The following is a 23,100-nucleotide window of genomic DNA, read 5'->3' on the forward strand; positions in this document are numbered from 1 at the left end:
TGAGCTCTGGGGATACTGATTAGTTCATATTGTTATTTCACCTATAGGGTTGCAGACCCCTTCAGTTCCTTGGGTAATTTCTCTAGCTCCTCCATTGGAGTCTCTGTGTTCTATCCTATAGATGACTGTGGGTATCCATTTCTATATTTGCCAGGCATTGGCATAGACTCACAGAGATAACTATATCAGTGTCATTTCAGCAAGAAAAATATTTTTCTTATTATGTACCCTCCCACTGTGTTTGAATAATGGTGTGCTTGCCTGTGCAGAAGCTTTATAGTTTCATGAGGTCTCATTTATCAGTTGTCAAAAGCACATTTATCATAGTGCCTTTGATAAGAGTGCTCTGTTCTGAGTCTTTTTCTGTGGCAATAAGTTCAAGGCCATTCTCCACTTTCTATTCTAACAAGTTAGGTGTAACTGGTTTATTGTTGAGGTATTTGATCCATTTGGAGTGGGGTTTGTTCAAGGTGAAAAGGGTGGATATATTTGGATACTTCTACATGCAGACATCCATTTTGACTAGCATTGTCGGTTGAAGATGCTATTCTTTTGTGTAGTTTATATTTCTAGCATCTTTATCAAAAATCACATGTCCATAAGTGTTTGTATTTATCTCTAGGACTTCAATTTGATTCAGTTGATTAAATTTTCAGTTTTGGGGCCATATACCATGCTGTTTTATAACTATAGATCTGCATTACTACTTCAAATTTGGGAAAGATGATAATTCAAACAGTTCTTTTATTATTCCAGATTGCTTTTCCCTGTGTGTGCTCCCATTTTATTAGGATGAATATTGACCTTTAAGATAGTAATAAATTGTGTTGTAATTTTGATGGGGATTTTATTTAATATATAGATTACTTTTGGTGGGGTGGTCATTATTGTTATATTAATAATACTGATCAATGACCAAGAGAGGTCATTTTGTCTTCTGATATCTTCTTCAATTTCTTTCTTCAATATCTTAAAGTTATATTATACTAGTCTTCCACTTTCTTGATTAAAGTTATTGCTTCATATTTTATATTATTTGTGGCATTTGTAAAAAGTGTTTCCTCAATTTCTTTCTCAGTCCACTTATCAATTGTATATGGGACTCATGAGTTTTGTGAAATGATTTCATACCCATCTACTTTGCTGACAGCGTTTATCAATAGTAGAAGATTATTTGAATTTTTAAGGTTTGTTATTGTCTTAAGGTTTCATTGATGCATAGAGACACCATGTCCAAGGCATCATTTAATTGGGGCTTGCTTACAGGTTCAAAGACATTAATTACATTATCATCAAGGCAGGAGCTTGGCAGCATCTAGGCAGACTTGGCTCTGGAAGAGTTGAGAGTTCTGCACCTGAAGGCAAGCAGGAGAATACTGCCTTCCAGGCAGCTAGGAGGTCTCAAAGCATAACCCCACAGTAACATACTTCCTCCAACTAGACCACTTCTATTCTTTCAAGGCCACACGTCCTAAACTTCCACTCCCTAGGTCAAGCATATTCAAACTCTCGCAGTTATGTATACATCTGCAAATGAAGATACTTTGACTTTTTCACTTACAATTTGTATACTCTTCATCTCCTTCAGTTGCCCTATTGCTATAGCTACAACTTCAAGTGCTATGTTAAGTAGGTATGAGAAGAGTGGGTGATATTGTCCTTTTCCTGATTTTAATGGATTGTATTGAGTTTCTCTCTATATAAGTTGATGGTGACCTTGGACTTGCCGTAAGTTATCTTTAGTATAATGAGGTACATTCATTGTATCCTTTATCTCTCCAGCACCTGTATGGTGTAGAGATGTTGAGTTTTGTCAAAACCTGTTTTCTATATCTGAGATAATAACCTGGTTTTTATCTTTCAGTTTGTTTATATCATGGATTGCATTTTTGATTCATATATGTTGAATCATCCCTCCATCTCTGGGTTTAAGGCTCCTTGATAATGTGCTATAAACTTCTTTATATATTTTGAATTCTATTTTCTAATATTTTGTTCTGAATTTTTTGCATCCATGATCATAAGAAAACGTGGTCTACAATTATACCTTTTTGTACCTTAATGATACAATTATATCGCTTTTTATGTGATTTGGGGCTTAGGTGTCAGGGTAACTGTGGCCTCCCAAAACAAATTGCAAAATGTTCCTTCTGTTCTGATTTCATGGAATAATTTGAGGAATGTTGGTGTGTTTGTAATTATCATTATTTTATGAAGATGAGATTTTCTGTTCTCATCCCATCTATTTTGGTGCTCTGAATGCTTCTTGTACCTTGATAGGCTTCTCTATCTTTATGTAGGGATGGTTTTATTGTTGCTGTTGTTGTTTTGCTTGTTCACTTATTTATTTTTTATGAAGTGTCGAAAATAATTCTGTGCCTTTGATCTGGGTTTATCTTTCTTCTTCTATTGTTATTATTCTGAGATTTGGTCTTTTCGTATTCTCTCAAATTTCCTAGCTTTATTTGTAGAATTCTTTTAGATTTTACATTTTTTTGACCTAGGTATTCATATATTCTACGGTGTCTATACTGAGATTTTCTCTTTCATCTCTTGTATTGTGTTAGTGAGGCTTGCCTATGAGGTTCATGTTTAACTTTGTAAACTTTTCATTTTCATATATCCCTCAATTTTGGTGTTATTAATTGATCATGTTTCCAGTTTCAAGTCTTGAACTATTTTATTCATTTCCTCTTACTCTTTCCTTTGTATTTCATAGGTTTATTTAAGGGATTTATTCATTTTTCTTTAAGGTTCTCTATCATATCCATAAAAGCTATTATAAGGACTATATATGACTTCCTGGACCCACTGCAATAGCATTGCTGGATTCTACTGGAGTCATATTCTTATGACTGTATTTTCATTCTGGAGTCTAGCCATCTGGGTTCAGGGGATCTGTATTTCCAAGTGTTGATATCTGGTCCTGGCTTTCTATGTGGATATTTTGTTTCTTGGTTTTTGGTTTCTCTCTCTCTCTCTCTCTCTCTCTCTCTCTCTCTCTCTCAATCTCTCTCTCTCTCTCTTTGTTTTTTTTTGTTTTTTTGTTTTTTGTTTGTTTGTTTGTTTGTTTGTTTTTTCCATTCTGGTCCTTAGGAGAATATGGTATATTGTATGGGAGAAAATGCTTCTGGGATCCTGTGTTATGTGACCATTGGTTATTACTTCTAAAATGTCTAAGTATTGGCAGCCTATGAGAAATGAAGATGAGCTGGGTGGTATCCACAGCAGGGTGTTTCACCAGGATCTGTTTAGTCTTCAAATGATGGAAAGGGTGAAGAGAAACCAAAGCAGGTGATATGCCACAAAGCTCATTCAATTAGGCTCTCGGATTAGACCTGGAAGGGTTGAGAGAGAGGTAAAGATCTGCAGTTAAGTTGCCTGGTTCCATGGTTTCAGAGGCCTTTGGTTCCCAGGGTGGGCTTGCAGGATTTGGGGATTAAGTAAAGTCATGAGTAGGGGATAGTAGGAAGGAAGGGAAGATCTTTCTGTACGGTCCACTGCAGATAGGTACAGAGCACGAGGAAATATATTGGCAGGTGCTTTGCTGCAGAGGTAAGGATGAGACTGGGAGATTAGATTTGTAGGAGAGAAGGAAATGGTGAAGATATGCAGATAAACTACCCGTTTCCCTGGCCATAATTCTGTAGAGAAATTTCAAGAATATAAGCCAAATACAAATTTATTTGTTGGTGGAAAATTTTAGATTCTGTGTGAAAATCCTTTTAAAACACTGAATGGTATGTAAGATATGTGTGTATGTCTAGATTTAAACGAATAGTTATCTTTAAAATATATATAATGAAAATAAATAAGTAGATGTAAAACTCCTTTACTGCCTTTGTTTAAAATACTTGTAATCAACATTAGATGTTTTCCACAAACATTGCCATAGCAGTTTATACTTGTGTATTGAGATAGATTTTTTTTTATAGAAAAAAGCATATTCTTAGATTCCTGGAATTCACATTAAGGTGATTTGTAATACTGTGGCCAAGTTCATATCTGGTATTTTTGAGACCAGGTTATCTGTTTAAGAACCATGTAAAAGCCAAAGCCAAAGCCTATCTTGCTTTGACTTGGGGAAAGCAGAAGCTGCAGGTTTAACTGGGCGGTGTTTCTTCAATGTTTCTATTTTATCACCTATAATAAAACAAAGTAATTTAATCTAATTTTGCAAAAATGTGTGAAATATAAATGCAATTTGGAAATTTTAAATGCTTTTGCACCTTGACATTGTGTTTCCAGCTTGATTTTTTGAGGAATTTTCAAATATTTATGACGCCAAAAGTATTTGCTGTAGTATCATTAAACTCCACACATGGTTTTCAAAACATATTCTTTTCTTTTGTTTTGTTTTCAACTAGGACCCCTACTATGGCTGGTGGCCTATTTTCTATTGACAGAAACTACTTTGAAGAGATAGGAACTTACGATGCAGGAATGGATATCTGGGGTGGAGAGAATCTTGAAATGTCTTTTAGGGTAATTGTATTTTTCTTTATTTTTAAACTCTGAACATAGTATATGGTAGCATGCATATATCACACCCAATAATTTACTGTCAATTTTTCAAAGTGATTCAATTTAATGTTTATATTTGATTTATATGTTTCTTTAAAATCTTTAATTGAGTCCTATTGCATGCAAATTTTACTGTTAAATTTGGAATTTTACATTTCCAAATCATTTTTATTTTTACTCACAATATATTAAGGTATTCACTTCTTGAATTGGAATAGCTTTATTTGCTAATTGAAGATTCCCCATAAATCAATCTTGTGTTTTTCATTTGATAGTTGGAAGTGTTTATGTGACCTGAATTGCAAGTGCTGCATGAGTTTCTTCTTAAGGAACTTTAAGATTGACTGTAGTCAAGGAATTCTGATAATCGAGCTAGAGGCATGACTGGTTTTGCAACCATAGACATGATTATTTGTAAGTTTTATTTTTTGTTATTGTTTTTGAAAACTACAAATTCACATAATAAAAGAACTTGGAAATAAATGAAAATTCAGAACTAACCTTAGTGAGTATTTTATAGACAAATTGGAAATATAGGCTCCCAAATGTGTCTTTAATTTAGTACTAAAAAAGAGGTTTCAAGTATGTTACATTCAACCACACATATTATTTTTAAATGAATTAGTTTAATGACTAATTATTCTTTAAGAAAATTTAATACAAAACACTTAAAACAGTATCAATTAAAATAAGACCAGTTAGTCTGGACACATTTATGTATTTGAAAACTAGTTTTGAATCTCAAGTTAAAAGTTTGTTTTCCAGTAACAGAAAATATGTGTGATGCCTTGCAAGAAATTATTAATATTTGAGGGACCCAAAAGATGACTCAATGCTTAAAAGCAAATGCTGTTCTTGTAGATTCTACAAGAGTATCCTAGTTTACTTCCCAATATGGTACTGCATAGTCATCTATAATGTTAGTTCTGGGGATCTGTTATCCTTTCGTGACCTGTTCAGGAACCAGGCACTTGTGATGTACATATATATATGAAGATGAAATTGAAATAAAAATTGAAAAACTTGTCCTCCCTCAATTTTGAAGGATGGTTATTAAATTATTGGATTACAATACTTTTTTTCTACTGTAGAATTTAGTTTTTCGGGTGTTTTATAATATTTTTCTAAAGCAGTAGAGCTTTATGTCTCTAATTGAAATGACACTGATGACCATAAATATGTTTTTATTATTTATGTATGTGTGTATACTTTGTATAACTTATCAACAAAAGATTAGAACTGTCTTCCTGGTATCAAGTCTGTGTAATGTTTTGCAGAATCTTTGAAGCCATTTAGAGATATACTCCTGTTAACATAGACCAAATAATAATGGAAATAAGAAATTTACCCTACCCTAAATCAAAACAAGTAAAGAAATAAAACAAGAAGGAAAATATTGATAAACATAAAGGCAGTTTGCTTTTATTCTTAGAGTAAATAATCAAATCTGTAAGGTTTTACTCTAAGAGACTCCCTGTGCATGTGCTCGGCATGTGCGAAGAGAACATATAACAAGTACATTATATATATATATATATATATATATATATATATATATATATATATGTGTGTGTGTGTGTGTATAATATATTATATATAAAATGTACTTGTACATATGTGTGTGTGTGTGTTTGTGTGCTTTTAAAAGTATTCTCTTGAATTCTTTTGAATCTCTTTTACATATCAAGCTAGACTATCTCGCAGTTCCTTCCTTTGTTTTGATCACATCACTTACATTAGAGGGAGACTTCATGATATGGCTGTTGATAACCACATAACTAATTATGAAAGGCCCGATGAGGAAGTTGAGGAATGTGTCAAAGTTACACCTGTAATAGAGGGCTGTGCAAATGTCAGGAAAGCAAAATGAAGGTGACTGGCAAATACAAGCTGTCATTCTCCAGAGTTGTGATTATTCTCAGTGCTGCCAGTCACCTCGTCATTGTTCTGGGCCCTGCCATTTCATCCTCAGCCTATTCTCGTGTTCTGTAGTGGACTGAAGAGTTGTTAGTAGTGAAGAGATATGAAACTACCACGCGCATACACTCTCCTTCCAGATTACTGACACTGTTGCTTCATCTGTGATATTACCTTTCTTTGATTGTTCCCTTCTGTGGTAGAACATATCTATTCTGTAGCAGCAAAAATAGCTACATGAAAATCCTAATGCCTCTGCAAAAAAATAGTTTCAAATATTTTTCCTCATTAGATTGTGCATGTTACTGATACAACACAAATCCTAAGAATAATACCTGAACATAAATGAACTAATGTAACCACCATTTATTGAGTTTAAAAAAATTGTAAATATATAATACTGGTAAACAAACTTGATGGGCTTGTGGTACTTACGTTTTAAAAAAGGCATTTGATGATATCCAAGATCAAGAAATTATATTTATACATTAGTCATTAGTGTTTAAGAAAATAATTATAGAAGGGATGAGGCCAGTTAGCTGTAAGTTCTTAGGTGGTATTAAGGGATGGGGATTTTACAGAGTTTATGGATTTGGATATTTTATGGAAGAACATTTGAGAGAGGAAAATGATAAAATGAAAATTAATTTGAAAATACTCTAATAATGCCATTTGTCTTTAAATGGTAATCTTATAAGCGTATCACCCAATATACATTGCTAGTAAAATTCCTTACATCAAGACATGGAGTGGTCATCATGACACAAAGAACAGTAATTCTAAAAGTCTATATCATTTTGTTCATGTGATGAAGAACATAGGCTGCCATAAATTGAATCAGTCAGTTGACTTGATTTTTTTAAGGAACAAAAACTGGAAAGGCCTCCCTCCAAGTCACAATAGAATAATGCTTAGAAGTTTTTTTAATCAGCCTGTGTCCATACCCCATCTATTCTACCCTCAATGGGAATAAGTTGGAATAAGTTATCAAATCTGCAAAGTTTTAGTTTGTCAGTTTCTAGAATGGAAGAGACAGAGCAATAATTTTTATGCTGGAAAGAAGGATAAAATGAATTATGGATACAGGTTTTTAGTTCACTATTTCCCATATGAATTGTATCATAGAACGCATCTCTTGAAATATGGTAATAAAGTTTGTAGATTTAAGCAAACCACATCATTCTTGAGTATCATTTAATAATAACCTCATCCTTAAAATATGACCATGAGAGAATGCTGTAAAAAGCCCTTCAATACCTGAATATCCAACACATATATAAACTGTCTCCCAAATTCCCCACACCAAAAGAAATAATGAGGATGAAAGTAAAGATGAATTAATTATAAAAGAAGAAAAATTTTAAAGAAACATGGTGAACATAAAACCCTGTGTCCTTAAGAAAATCAGTAAAATATTTAAATTTCTTTTGGAACGTGTGAAAAACAGACAGATAATAAACATTACCAATACTGAGAAAAGTAAAGGAGATATGGTGATGGATTTTTTAATTATATTAAAGATGTATAGGATTTGTATGGATAGCACAGTGTTATATGACACCATAGGAAACTTAATTAAATGGACAGTTCCTTTAAAAGAAAGTGTCAGACCACATAGGAAATCAACATTTTAGTCTTGCATCTAGTAAAGAAATATGTGAACCTTGGGAAATATTTTTCAGGCAGGAACTCTTTACCCAGATAACACTGCTGCTGAATTCTATCAAAGGGTTCTATAGAAATACATAAACTTTAGCACACACATTTTCAGACAATTAAAGAAGGAGATATCTCACTATTGACTTTGTAAAACTAGCATTTCTCTGATAAAGTAAACTACTACATTATTTCACTACAAACCAATGTCCCTTATGAGCATAGATTTAAAAAATAATCTAAAAAGATTTTAAGTTAATCTCTAATATGATAAATATTACACTTGAGTGGAATTAATCACAGAGATGCAATATTGCTTTAATGTCTAAAAATCAATATAAATATCCACGTTAACAAATGATAAAAGAAAAATGAATTGATCAAAGGGATGGATTTGAGAAGGGATTTAACAAAAAGCAGATTGTTCTGTTTTTAGGGAAGACAAAGGAACAAATTCTTTGAATAATTGAACTAGTAAAAAAAATTGATAGAAGGATCACAGTGAGTAGAAAACTTAATGGAGATTGAATATAAAATATATACACTCCTAGTAATAAAAAAATGTCATGCAGGAGTTGGGGAAATTTCTTGGTGTTTGAATGTTCATTCGAACAAGTATGAGGGCAAGATCCAGATAAACTCATATAAATATCATTTGGGCATGGCAGCCTACCCATTCGAATTCTAGCAAGCAGAGATAAATGAGCTACAAAGCAAGCTAGCTACTAATACTAGTCAAGTCTTTAAACTCTACGTTTGACCAGGAAACCTTACTGACTTCAATAAATAAAGTGGAATAGGAATAGAGAATGATTATTAAGCACAATCTTGAGTATGTGATTATTCACACCAACCTTGAGTCTATACACAAATCTGTCTCTTTCTCTCCCTGCTCCCCCTCTCTCACACACACATACAGACATACATATACACACATTCAGCTGTGCATGTGTCCTCAAACATGCACACATGTGCACTTCATACACACACAAAAAAAGAAGAAAAAATGAGATGGAACACTATCTCACACAGGGGGATGAGGAAAAGAAGAAGTTGGCATTCTTACCAGTTCTACTTAAATTTATAGTGAAGCTTTTGTACAAATAATGTTAAAAACAAAACAAAACAAAACAAAACAAAAAGCAAAACACACTGGAATGGGAAAAGTTTAAGGCTGTTATTGTACATTATCTAAAAACTCCCATAGAATTTATAAAATGTTAAAATACGTAATAGTACTTTGCAATTCCACGTGGGCCCGACTCTATCAGATTGAAAAAATATCTTTTTATATGAAAATATAATACAGTGATTATCAGACAGTAATAAGATTGCAATTTTATATTGTAAGAATTAAAAGATTTAAATAAGCCAATAAATATACCACATCTATTAGTTAATAGCTTCCACATCATAAAGACTGCTTCCCCATTTCATTCAGTAAGAATAAGCAGGCTTCGGGGTACGTTTCTTCTTAGCATTCAACTAGCTGATTCTACAACCCATCTGAAAACATATGTGTTACAGAATGCTTAAAGTCACTTTGGTAAACCAAAAAGTTGAACAACAGTATGATTTCAAAATGCATTGTTAGTTACAGTAATTAATACTGTGAAATATAACAAGACAATGAGACAAAACTAAAAATCTGAAAACAAACCCACATTGTATCAGCATAACATTGTCATCAATTATTCAAAGGTTCATGAGGAACAAAAGAACAGGATTTTTCAATAAATGGGTTTGGAACATTTAAAACAATGTCTTTCCATATCTTGATCATAATCAGATTGACTAATTAATTCAAGTGCAAGCCTGTAGTTAGGAAAAAAAAACAAAAATTGCATTTCAGAAAATATAGTTTTATTATACGTATGGGATTGTTTGCTTATTATTGTTGTAGCATCAAAAATACATGTTTTTACCAATAACTGAGCATTTACTTTAGAGATAGTAATTTTCATTCTGTGTATCTATTTTCTTTTCTAACAAAGTCCATTCTAAAGTGCATTATGTTTATTTGGTTTATATAACCAAGGAAAACATCACCTTAGTGTATGAAATTGACTTCTTTCAGAACTGTATAAGCAATGGTGTGGAAAGAGTTTAGTAAATAAAATAAACAGCAGAAAAGCAAAAGGCATAGTCTCAAAAAATAGTGTGAAAGATGCTGAAGAAACTGTTTTACAATATTACAAGAAACCAAACACTTTCCCATCCAATTTACATTTTAACAAATGAAAGTCAGTCAGAATGATGTGCTAGTTGGAAATCTCTTTCCACAAATGTCTTCCTGACATACTTCTACTAGAACTCTCTGCCTTTTTATAAACTTAATTCTTTTGCATAAGGAAAGTATATATCTGTCAATGTAGAAAACTTGACTCCAATTTCTTTCTTTTTTTTTTTTTTAAGATTTATTTATTATATGTATGTATACTGTAGCTGTCTTCAGACACTCCAGAAGAGGACGTCAGATCTTGTTATGGATGGTTGTGAGCCACCATGTGGTTGCTGGGATTTGAACTCCAGACCTTTGGAAGGGCAGTCAGGTGCTCTTACCCACTGAGCCATCTCACCAGCCCCCCAATTTCTTTTTATTTGAAAATTATGGGACCTAGGATATGAAGAAGGTCTTTCACTCAGTTGAAGTTAATCTTTGTATGCTCATATTTTGTTCATAATTTTTATTTGTATTGCTTTATGGCTCACTTTTCCTTAAATTTGTTAAATGGAACTGTAATATAGAGTTTATATTGTGACTAATTTTGCCATCCTTTAATAATTATGGGATGATAAGCTGAAATCATATGTATACATGACCCCATCATATGAAATTCACAAATAATCAGTAAAATGTTATTTTAAACATTATAAACCAGTATTAATAAACTTATCCAGTAAATAACTATTTGATTACCTGTTGAGTGGATATTAAGTCTGAAATGCTCATCTGCACTTTATAGCTTTTCTTCTTGTTGTTGCTGCTCCATTGTTTGTTTTAGACAGAATGTCACTGGATAGCCCAATCTAGTCAAGAACTTACAACAGCCACATTCTGACTGCTGGTATTAAAACTGCCATATCTGGCCTTGTATCTAGGATTTCTGATGTCTACTCTACCCCTTTAGATTGACCCATTATTTAAACATTTCTCTATATTCAAAGGGAAAGAAATTATATGTAAATCATAGACTAAAATCTCAGAGACTTTAACTTTTATAATTTTAATGACATTGAATAAGTATCATATAAGAAATTTAGTTGTTTTTTTTTTTACTCTGATGATTTGTATTTTATGGGGTATGTGTTCGTGTTTTATTTATCTTATTTTGTTCAGGTTTTTTTTTTTTTTTTTTTGGTTGGTTGGTTTTTAAAGAGAAAGGGAAATGGTATGGAGTCTGGTGAGTGGATGGACCTGGAAAGACTTAGAGAAAAGGAAGAGCATGATATTAATATGTTGTATGAAAACATTCAATAACATTTTATTTTGAGTTATGATGTTTTAATTATATGATTCTCTGTATGTCCATGGATAAAACAAAGGCAATGGCCAAATAGATTCGACAATAGTAAAACTTTAGAATATGATTAAAAAGACCCCATTGCTTACATTGCTTCTAAATGTATAATAGGTTAATGTTTCAGAACTTGGAGGTCTTAATGTGTTAAATGAAAACAGAAAATACAAAAGAATGCTTTTATTGGTGGTTTAGTTCCAGGGAGCTCTGGGGGTACTGATTAGTTCATATTATTTTTGCTCCTATGGGACTACAAACCCTTTCAGCAACTTGGGTACTTTCTCTAGCTCCTTCATTGGGGACCCTGTGCCTCCACTTCTGTATTTGTCAGGCACTAGCAGAGCCTCTCAGGAGACAGATTTATCAGGCTCCTGTCAGCAAACTCTTGTTGGCATCCACAAAAGAAAACACATGGTGAGACTCATGGCTCTAATTGTATATGAGGCAGAGAATGGCCTAATTGGTCATCAATGGGAGGAGAGGCCCTTGGTCCTGTGAAGATTATATGCCCCATTATAGGGGAATGCCAAGGCCAAAAAGGAGGGTGAGTGGGTTGGTGAGCATGGGGAGGGGGAGGGGATAGGGGATTTTCAGAAGGGAAACTGGGTAAGGGGATAACATTTGAAAGGTAAATAATGAAAATAAATATAATAAAAATAATTCTTTTATATATTCCTTAATCTATTCTGTAGCTTGCATTAATATTATATAAGAAAAGAACATGCAACATTTTCAAGTATAGATTCTCACACTTGGAGAATAACTTGTATTTTAGTTTTGTCATGACCTCCCCAGTTTTATTGCTTAGTAATAATTCATAGCTTACATGTATCACATTTTCATCATCTTTCATCAGTTCGAGGACATTTGATCTGTCTTTATCTCCTAGGTTTTATGAATAGACTATCAACAAATACAATAGATCAAAAATCTGTGGACTATAATATTGAGTCCATTGTGCCTATGCTGAGGAAGATCATAGCAGAATCATATAGTTGATTTATTTTAGTTTGTTGATGATGTTATTGTTCTCTCTCTCTCTCTCTCTTATAATTTTTCTTAAATAATTTATTTTAGTTTGTTGATGATGTTATTGTTCTCTCTCTCTCTCTCTCTCTCTCTCTCTCTCGTCCAAACTGATTTCCAGAGTACCTATAATATCTTTCTAATCTGATCAACCATTCCTTGCATATTTCTCAGCACTTGTTACTTGCTTTCATAACCTAAAATATTCTGATTAGAATAAGACAAAATCTGAAAGAAGATTAACTTGCATTTTGTTTAATTGCTGAAGATTTTGAAGACTAAGATATTTCTTCCTCATTTTCCTTTCTTATTTTGAATACTCTTTGTATTGTTGCATAGCCTATGTATTAACTGAATTGTTTACTTTACTCTGTTTTTTGAGGATTTTTGAAAACCCTTGACAGCAACCTTCTATAAAAAAATATCCTGTCAAAAATTAGGTGGTCATAATGATATACATTTGTGTTTGTGTCTTCTATCTCATTCTGCTGATATTTCTGTCTGCCTCTGTGACACCACCATCCTTTTTCTCTCACTAGAGCCCCATGTAAGAGCCTGAAATCTGCTAAGGTAAACCTTCCATGACTTCTTTTTGCTGATGATCACTTTTGGTCACCTATAGTCTTTTGTGCTTCACATTAATTTGAGGATATGTTTTTCTCTTTCTATGGAGAATGATATGAGGGTTTTGATTTTGATTCCATTGAACCTGTCAATTGCTTTTGGTATCCTGGTTATTTTCTCAGTCACAATTCTACCAATCCTTTACACAAGGAGGCTTTCTATTGTCTAATGTCTTCTTCAATCTGTTTCACCAGAAATTTAAACCACACTCAACCTACCTAAATGAGCGATGACCAACAACCACTCTGCAACTGGGGTTCTAGCATTTACATCTTCAGAAAAGTTACCAGCATTCCAAAAGTCACACAGTCGCAGAAATTATCTGCAGGTGGCATAACTACCCTTCTGATAGAATGTAAGGCAATTCATAGACAGGTACTACAGACTGCCTGAACCCTTCCCACAACCCGACAAATAGAAATCAAACAAGAGAACCTTTTGATAGTATTTCTCAATTTTTAAAGAAATAAAAATTCCAGAATTCTCACTACAATGTTGAAATGAGTTGGGAATTGGATAGCCTGGCCTTATTCTTTTTTTTTTTAATTTTATTTTCTTTATTTACATTTCAAATGCTATCCCAAAAGTTCCCTATACCCCCNCCCCCACCCCTAATCCCCTACCCACCCACTCCCACTACTTGGCCCAAGCCTTCCCTTGTGCTGGGTCATATAAAGTTTGCAAGACCAAGGAAGGGGCCTCTCTTCCCAATGATGGCNGATTAGNCCATCTTCTGCTACATATGCAGCTAGAGACACAANCTCAGGGGGTACTGGTTAGTTCATATTGCTGTTCCACCTACAGGGTTGCAGCCCCCTTCAGCTCCTTGGGTACTTTCTCTAGCTCCTCCATTGGGGGCCCTGTGTTCCATCCAGTAGCTGGCTGTGAGCATCCACTTCTGTGTTTGCCAGGCACTGGCATAGCCTCACAAGAGGCTGCTATATCAGGGTCCCTTCAGCAGAATCTTACTGGCATGTGCATTAGTATCTAGGTTTGGTGGCTGATGATGGGATGGGTTCCCGGATGGGGTAGTCTCTGGTTAGTCCATCCTTTCATCTTAGCTCTAAATTTTGTCTCTGTACCTATATCCTTTCATGAGTATTTTGTTCCTTATTCTAAGGAGGAATGAAGTATCCACACGATGGTCATCCTTCTTGGTTTTCTTGTGTTTTGCAAGATGTATCTTGGGTATTCTAAGTTTCTGGGCTAATATCCGCTTATCAGTGAGTGCATATCAAGTATCTGAAACTCCTTTGGAATTTGTTGTAATGTTTACTTGTTCATGTCTTATTATGTTAATTTTGATTACCTACAACCAAATAGTCCAGGCCATGTTCTAAGAGTTTATATTGGTTGAAGATGTTATTTTGCACAGTAAGTTGTAGCATATTTTTATACAAATTGTCATAATAGGTTTCAGCATCTATTAGGCATATGTGTTAGTGTTTCTCTTGCTAATTTGAATCTTCAAAATTCTCTGTTTCTGTTCTGTCACCTCTAATGTAGCAGACATGTGCCCAACTATTCACACGATATATATAGTTAGCATCATGTGTACCTAAACCCTCACTAGACTTAATGAATGCTTCCACAATATATGGCTTCTTGATTTCAGTTGGTGTGGGAATTTTAGGGAAAAGTCCATAAAATGGTAAAACTCTCAGTCCCCTGACATCGTAGATCATGATTACACAGGACGGATATTGCTGTGGTTTCATAATGCCAGGGATAAATTTATAAATTATAAAAATAGGTCTTACAGAGAACTCTCAGTGGGTAAATGTGCCTGTCATGCAATTCTGGTGACCTGAGTTTAATTTCCACAACATATTGTTAAAATGAAAACAATGCCTCCCCAAAATTGCTGTAGGGTCAAATAGTTCAATAGCATTGTAGATAACACAAGAAATTCAGAGCATATGTATCACCTGTCTTCATTTATTAAAATCATTATGTGTGGATTCCTTCTTTGCTTTTTATTATTTGATTTTTTTCTACTTTCTAACTGAATATGAGGATATTTGAATTTAGGATTGTGGATGTGAAGAAGGAGTAAAAACACAGCATAACAATCTGAGTTTGAATCCCCACATACAAAGCCTTATGTGGTTGTATAGCCTGTAGCATATGCACTGGGGATCCAAGCCAGGAATTTCACTTGGAATATATTTAATCAAAAAGTTGTGTCTGAAGCTTAGTGAAAAGCCTTGCTTCAGAAGTCAGTAGGAAATCAATAGACAATGGTGGCAGACATTTTTTGTTGGCCTTCCTTGTACATACTTGCACATATATACACATGCATGAACACACCCCCATGGAGAAAGAGACAGAGAGACCGAGACAGAGAGGCAGAGATAGTCACAGAGGCAGACAGAGACAGAGATTTCCTGTCTGGCCTTTTGTTTCCCCTCTGAGAAATTAAATGAGATATCACAGAAGAACTGAATATGTGGTTCTTGGAGCTAGCATTTAATTGACAGACATAGTAAGTAAAGTATCCCTTAAAGTCTCAAGAAACTGATCTTAATAATTGTAAGAATGTCGTCCCACAATGACTTCTAGGACAAAGTTCCAACATTGCTGCTTTTCTAAACAGTTGACTAGGAAACCTATTGCTAGCCAGAATTAATGCATTCAAAGTCAATCCCATGTTCTTGTTATTAAAGAGCCAAATTTAAATCTCTATGGTAACTACTGCAATAAATGTGCAACATCTTAAGCTATGATTATACTGTCACCCTTAGCGATGTCTATCTTAAGTACTTGACTACCAATCACTTCACTGTTGTTCTAGTCAACCTGAAATGTAGTTAAAAAAAGAAACTAATTATGAAATCTGTTTAAATAAGCCTCGGCAGTTTCTGCAATAACAGATCCTGGATATGAGAAATGACTCTGAGGTGTAAGATAATACTAAGAAGAGGCTTTTTATCTAACTTCAAAAATGAGTTTTAAGTACTAATGAAACAGTCTTTAAGGATCACTGAAAAACTGATTGTAGAATTTAGCAGATTTTTAATTATCTTTGAAAATTATCAACTTCACACTATTCACCACATATGAAAATCTTTCTGGGTGGATGAAGAAACATACTAAGAATGTTTTCATTAATTTTCAAACCAACCGCGAATTTGCACTACAAATAAGCTAAAATGGATAGGAAATTTTCTTATGAAATTATTAACTCAGTGATAGTGCCAAGGTGATCCTGAGTATTAAATCTTTTTCTGTGATATCTCACTCCATTATGAAAGTTCTTTTTTTTTTCACATTTCCATTTATATCACCATTTTATAACAAACAACATCCAATCCTTGTTTTATATCTTTTCTTTATTTTAATCAAAGAATTAAATTCTGTATTTATGTTTTGGTGTTTTATATTTTCACAGGTCAAACCACTGTGTGGTCTATTTCTTAAATGGCTATCTAAAAGTCAAGAAGTTTTGAGAAATCATCCAAATCTTAGAAATTATTTAAATGAGAAACTTTAATAAAGAGACTATTTAGAAAATGTACCTCACAAATTCTGTGATGACATGTTTCAGTTTATTAATTAGCCCTGCTGAAATTGACTATTCCTTGGTCATCTCTATAACTCTGCAGAAAGACTCCAGGAACTCAAAACATTGTCATCACCTTGGTGAAGAGAATGGAAACTCTAGACTCCTTAAGGTCATGTAAAGTTAAAGATACACTTAGAGTTAGAGACTGTGTTGCAGAGTTTAGGCAAACTATAGGCAAGATGACAGATTTGAAAGCTAGCTTTATGGATTTCTAATTAAATAAGAATCGGAGCGTGGATAGGTTTGCTAAGCGAGAAAATATGAAAAGAAACAGAGGAGGGCGCGTCCTTAAGTCACACCTATGTGGTGGGAGAAGGAAGCAAAAGTGAAGGCAAAGGCAAACCTGTCACAGAAGAACTAATATAATGTCACAAAAACTTAGAAAGTTATGGCGTTTGTCAACAGTGTTAGCTGCTGTAGAGAGGCAGGAAAGTAAGAATAATGAAAGCCCATAAAAGGCCTCATGAGCACTTCTGGATGATGGATTCAGGATTCTGCAAAATAAGATAAGGTAATTGGATTTTGAAGATATGTAGGAAGAGAAAAACTTTTAAAATACATTTACCAGCAAACAGGAAAGAAACTGCAGAACAACTTAAGGGGTAACTGTGATGAAAGTAATTATTTTATATTTGTTATAGTTTTAGCCTAAGGGGATAAAAGAAAATATAGGCTGATACCAAATATTTAAATACACAGTGATATGGAAATAAAATGGGTAGATGATTCAATAAATGCCTACAATATTGGAGGATTATTAAGGAGGTGATAAAGTAATGCGTGTTATACATTTTGTTGTCAAGAAAGCTGCATATTCATTATTTGACTACATCCCTTAGTAGAACACTGTGAGTCCTTTTAATTTTATTATATAGCTGAGCATTTTGAACATCATAGAAAAAGCTGTGTGGTTAGCAATAGGTAATGCTGAATATCAAAACCTCCTCTTTTGGGTCCAAGTCTAAATCTCATGTCTAAGTTCTGTATGCACAGGGCAATTTTTAACTTTAGGGAAGAGTATAAAATGTCTTCCTGAAGGAGGTGAGAGGAAAGTAAATCTGCTTAAGATATTCCTTTTTTATAAATGAGTCCAAGATCTAGCTCAAGAAATGTGAAAGAGAAGATTGAACTGACAATGGAACCCAATAAGAAATAAACATTTTTTTTTTTTTACTAACCATGGCTTCTTTAGAAAATATTTAACAGGAAGTAATCTTAAATGTCAAAATATAGGGATCTTGGAAATATAAAGAAAGAAGAAGAAATCATCCTTATTATGTTTTAAGATTTATGTTGGGTACAATCAATATTATTTCCACTGACCACATGAGCAGAGTAACATGTTAAATTCTGTTTCATGTATCTATGATGCACACACACAAACAGACACACACAGAGACACATACACACACACATGCAAACACACACACACACATACACACACATGCATGTAGAGTTCACATTGAAACCAGGACATTGTGCATATTAGGACATGCCACTAAACTACATCCTCATATTTCTCTTGATTGCTTATGAGCTAGTTTCAAGTCTTCAATGAGATTGAGATTTACTACTTATAATTTATTTTACTAATCAAAACCTGTAACCAGTATCATATCATCACCTCACAGTAGGGTTTGTAGACATTATGATGAGCCCTGGAGATGACACTATGTTATTTTATGGGTTTCATACATGTCTTACTTCACAAAAAGGTACCTGGAAGATGATTGTTGAAAGAAAACCATAGATTTTCACTGATAGTGTTAGAGTTATTTGTACTGCCCTTCCCACCTGAAAACGTACTTATTTGAAATAAAACTAAAAAAAAAAAAAAAAATCACTTGTCTGTAACAATTGATAGCTGATAACACTGAAGGAGTTGTGATTCCTGGCCCAGAATGGAGTTAGCTTGGCATGAATCATATTCCCTTTGTAAGCATCTTCCTTGAAGGCATGAATTTCTGCTCTCCTGCTGTCAAATGCAATCACAGAACTGGACTTTGATGTGCTCACTTCTCTCATTCACAATTCAACTGGCCCGTGGACTACTGGAAAACAGAGCTATATGCTATTCTTCCTTCTGTGCATTCACAGCTCAGCAGGGTTCTTGACACAAACTCAACGGCCAATGTGTAGTGGCTGAACAGATGCCAGGCAAATTCTTAGAGAAACACTGGCTAGGAAAGACAACCCAGCCTCCAAGTCCATCATCATGCAGGCAAATCACGTGACTCTTTTGCAAGTTATGAATGAGGACCACGTTACACATTACATAGGAAGACCATTTCTGAGTTACAATGGAGACTTCCCTTCAACTTAATGAGTCAACTTTAATGAAACAACTAAAGTTTGGTGAGGATTTACTGTGGAGAATCTCAGGAACAGAAGGGCAACTATTTTCTGGGGTCCCAGGTTTTTCTCCTAGTTCTTTGTGTATGTTTCTGGCATGTGTAGAAGAGCAAGAGATGCCACACACTGCAGCTGCGTACCCAGGTGGTCTACTGATATTCAGAGGGGGATGTTTTGGCATGAATTCTAGGGCAGCCACATGCAGCTGTCATGAATTTCTCTGTGGCAAGAAGTAGCAGATGCTACTGATTTCTGACAATTTTATCAGACTCGGGATGACACCAATATATAAGCAAAGTATATCACCTGAATTTCATTTAACAAATCATTGGCTTTTCATTCCAGTATTTGGTCTTGTCTATATATATAATCAGTTGAGGTCGATTACTAATGTTAATTGTAAATCAAGGGAATTACTTAATCTAATATTTTGGGCATTTCTTTAATGTTCCCCTTAAATATACTGCTAAAGTTCCCCAAATTTCTAAGATTTTTTTCATGCTTTAAAATTTTTTGACTATGAAAGGTAAAGAATGATATATTTTCCTATATAGTGCGTTACTTTCTTTTTCTAAAGTTATCTCCCGAGTGACATCTACATCATAACAAGGAAATAATAACTACTTTTAAACACAGTCATCTAGTAACTTTTTTTTTTATTAGAGGCACCTTATGTTCTGGGATTTTCAATGTCCTGGAGATTACTTTGTATTCTCCATTCCCAGATTGCTCTATTCATACAATTAATTTAAGCAGAAGGTGGAAGATACGCTACAACACAGTCATGGTCATCGACTGCCCTGTAGATCTAAAAGAGACAAGCAGTTTTTACTAAAAATAACAGCAGTCCTAATAAGATGCAGAAAAATAACTTCATAAAATGCAGTTCTGTAATGCGGTCATTTTAAAGGTCAGAAAACTGCAGGGTCAGAAATTTTTTTAAAAGGCAAAAGTGTCAATAGTATAATGATGAGAAAATGTAGACATGTGCATGCCATGAGAATTTTCACTGGGAGTATGAATTGTAAAGGATGGGAATTTTTGTTTAAGAGTCTAAAACAAACTTAAGGACTCCGTCAGGGTCACCACTAACTTACCATGCATATTGGGCATCCTGACTTAGACACACCTGATTTATTTCGAAACCTCTGTAGTTTTCCTCAATTCTATGCTCAGTAAAAGAATGCTTGGTTCCCCCCAACACGTGCTTTTTAAATTATACTTTCCTCTTTGCCTCCCTAAGCTTTCCTCCAGTAACATCCCATAGTAACAGTAGTGGTAAGGCAAACAGAGCAACAAAGGTTAAAGCCTTTTAAAAATTTAGTTCTTTTGATAATTTTTTTTACAATAACTTCTTACTATATTCACCCCTTCCCTCAACTCCTTCCAGGCCCACATACTTTTTCCTAGCACACAACCTTCTGAGCTCTTCTATCCCCCTCCTATGCCCCAATGAATCAAGTCCAGTTTGTGCTCTCCTTAAATTAATGGCTGTGTGGCCTTCTGCTGGAACTAGGCAATTCTTTACCTTCAATTCTATCTCCATTAAGATATGATTCCATAGTCAGATACAGATGTGGTGGCACACATCTGTGATCTAGCACTGAGGGCACAGATGTAAGAGGATCATGAGTTTGGGCAGCTAAAGCTATATAACAAGAACTTGTCTCAAATCACATGAATCTCCTGTTACAAAGTACGATGTAGAACATAACTCAACCAACAAAGATATCAGCCTAGACACAGTATTTACTAGGTGCCATGCTGGCAATAGTTGGCCAACACAAAACAAACTCTACTCTTTGAGTGTGTTTTGTTTTGGTTCTCTCTCTCTCTCTCTCTCTCTCTCTCTCTCTCTCTCTCTGTGTGTGTGTGTGTGTGTGAGTGTTCATGTACGTGCATGTATATGCACAATGTAGAGTGGTAGTATCAATGATAATTAGAATATACACCATCATTATCACAAGTTTTCTCTTTGTAAGGACAATGAAAACAATAGTTGTTGTCTACATAATAAACTAAATACGATTTATACTGTGAACCTAAATTTGACATATACTTAATTAGAGCCTAGACTAGCTAATCTTTTTACATTCAGAATTTTTTTTACTATCTAAATTGCATCTCATGTTTACACAGTAAAACATGATACTTCTCAAATACAATGTATGTATATTTACCACATAGTTCTATAAAAGTATCTATAAATAAAACCCTCAAATACCAACACAAATAAAATATGTAATGATATAAGAATCTGAAAATTAAGTGCTGAGTGGCAGGTTATAGCAGGATAGTGTTATATTTCTGTGTAAACCAATCAGTGAAAGATAGCATAGTAAAGAACTGTTCACAGGAAACAAGCATGAGAGTTAGGCCTAACAGAGGACATAATGGGTAGAAAAACATGTGCATTAATTCATAATTTTAATTCTCCAAATTGTGTCAGGCTATTACACGCCTCTCTGTTTCATTATCATCACCCTAGGACATTATCATCTCGCCCCTAGATTATGGCAATGACTCCTTAATACATCTCTCCAGTTTACTGTGTTAAAATTCATTTTCCCAGTAAAGGCTAAATGTCTTTATGTACCCTAGTTTGCCTTAATCATCACAACAGCCCTCTTGGGTACATCTTTCTAATCTTTTTTATTACCTACAACCGAAAGCGTAGAGAGAAGCAAGTGAGGTCACTCCGCTGGTAAGGGGCCAAGCAGGAATTGAATTTCTGCATCTAAAGACACACTCATAACCATTGTTCCATGTGGCCTCTATTATATATCTTTTTTTTATTATTATTATTGAGGGTGTTATAAACAATGGTTCAAGGCAATAGTATTAGCAGAGAAGGAAGAAGTTGATGCAGAATAAAACAGGCAGCTGTATCAGTCTGGGAACAACCTTACATTGGAAACAGTTCCTTTGGAAGTACAATTTCAGATGCTAGCGTATGACATTTACTTAATTGAGACCTGGTCTCATACTATACATTAGGTTGGCCCAAGACTAAGTCTGTACCTCAGGCTAGGCCTGAATTTTAGGGATCCTCTGCCTTAGTCTTTGGAGCTCTGAGATTATCGGTATGAGCCACCACACCCAACTGCTTGTGACTTGTATGATTCTTAATTAGAATGTCACTTCTGTAGGTGCCAACACAAACACACACACACACACACACACACACACACACACACACACACAAGATAAAGTAAGTCAATTTTCTTTTGACAGAAAGAAGAAAATCAGATGAGCAATGGGTATTTTACATTTTGATTAATTACTCCACACCATCAAAAGAAGTTTATAAAAGCCATCTGGACACACACACAGCTACTAGCTTTAGTTCCTAGGGATAAAAGACTGTATTTTCTACACAGTCAGATTAAGTTGAAAGAGATAAAATACATAAATATTAATCTGTTGGGAACCTCGAAAACAATCACATATGCTTGCTGATACAAAGAAATCTGAGCATTATAAGCCCAGGTGGAAGGAACAACTGTTTTATTCAGTTTGTCCTATTTATTTTGTTATGGTAATATATTTTCAGAAAACATAATATTATATTTTAGCTGAAAAATACCTGACTATATTTTAAACTCATCATTGTGTACCTAAAATGTTAGTTATTATAATTTTTACAGAAATGTAAAATTCAAGATTTGAATGTTTTCTTTCAAAAGACAAGAGTCAGCAATACTGAGTGCTCTGATTGCAAGAGTGTCCATACGTGGCATGAACCTTCTTCTAGCAATCTTATTATTCTATTCCTTTGCTTGTTCACAAAGTTTTAGCTTTTCTTCTAAAATATTTAATAAAGAAACTGGTAGAGACATCACCAAGGTAGTTGCCCTTCATGAAGCTTGTAAGATTCACCCACATACTTTAAGTTAGATCTTATGTTTTACTTTC

General features: G+C 34.2%; 1 protein-coding gene across 2 annotated transcripts in view; it reads left to right on the forward strand.

The window, feature by feature from the left end:
- Positions 1 to 23,100, forward strand: part of Galnt13 (polypeptide N-acetylgalactosaminyltransferase 13) — a 571,919-nt gene that overhangs the window by 362,239 nt on the left and 186,580 nt on the right. For both annotated transcript variants that reach the window (XM_021192182.2, XM_029536704.1), the window contains exon 8: positions 4,368 to 4,485. In XM_021192182.2, the coding sequence (XP_021047841.1) occupies positions 4,368 to 4,485 (118 nt within the window). The remainder of the gene's footprint in view (positions 1 to 4,367; positions 4,486 to 23,100) is intronic.

The sequence above is a fragment of the Mus pahari genome, chromosome 3 (assembly GCF_900095145.1).
Source record: "Mus pahari chromosome 3, PAHARI_EIJ_v1.1, whole genome shotgun sequence".
In the NCBI taxonomy this organism is placed as follows: domain Eukaryota; kingdom Metazoa; phylum Chordata; class Mammalia; order Rodentia; family Muridae; genus Mus; species Mus pahari.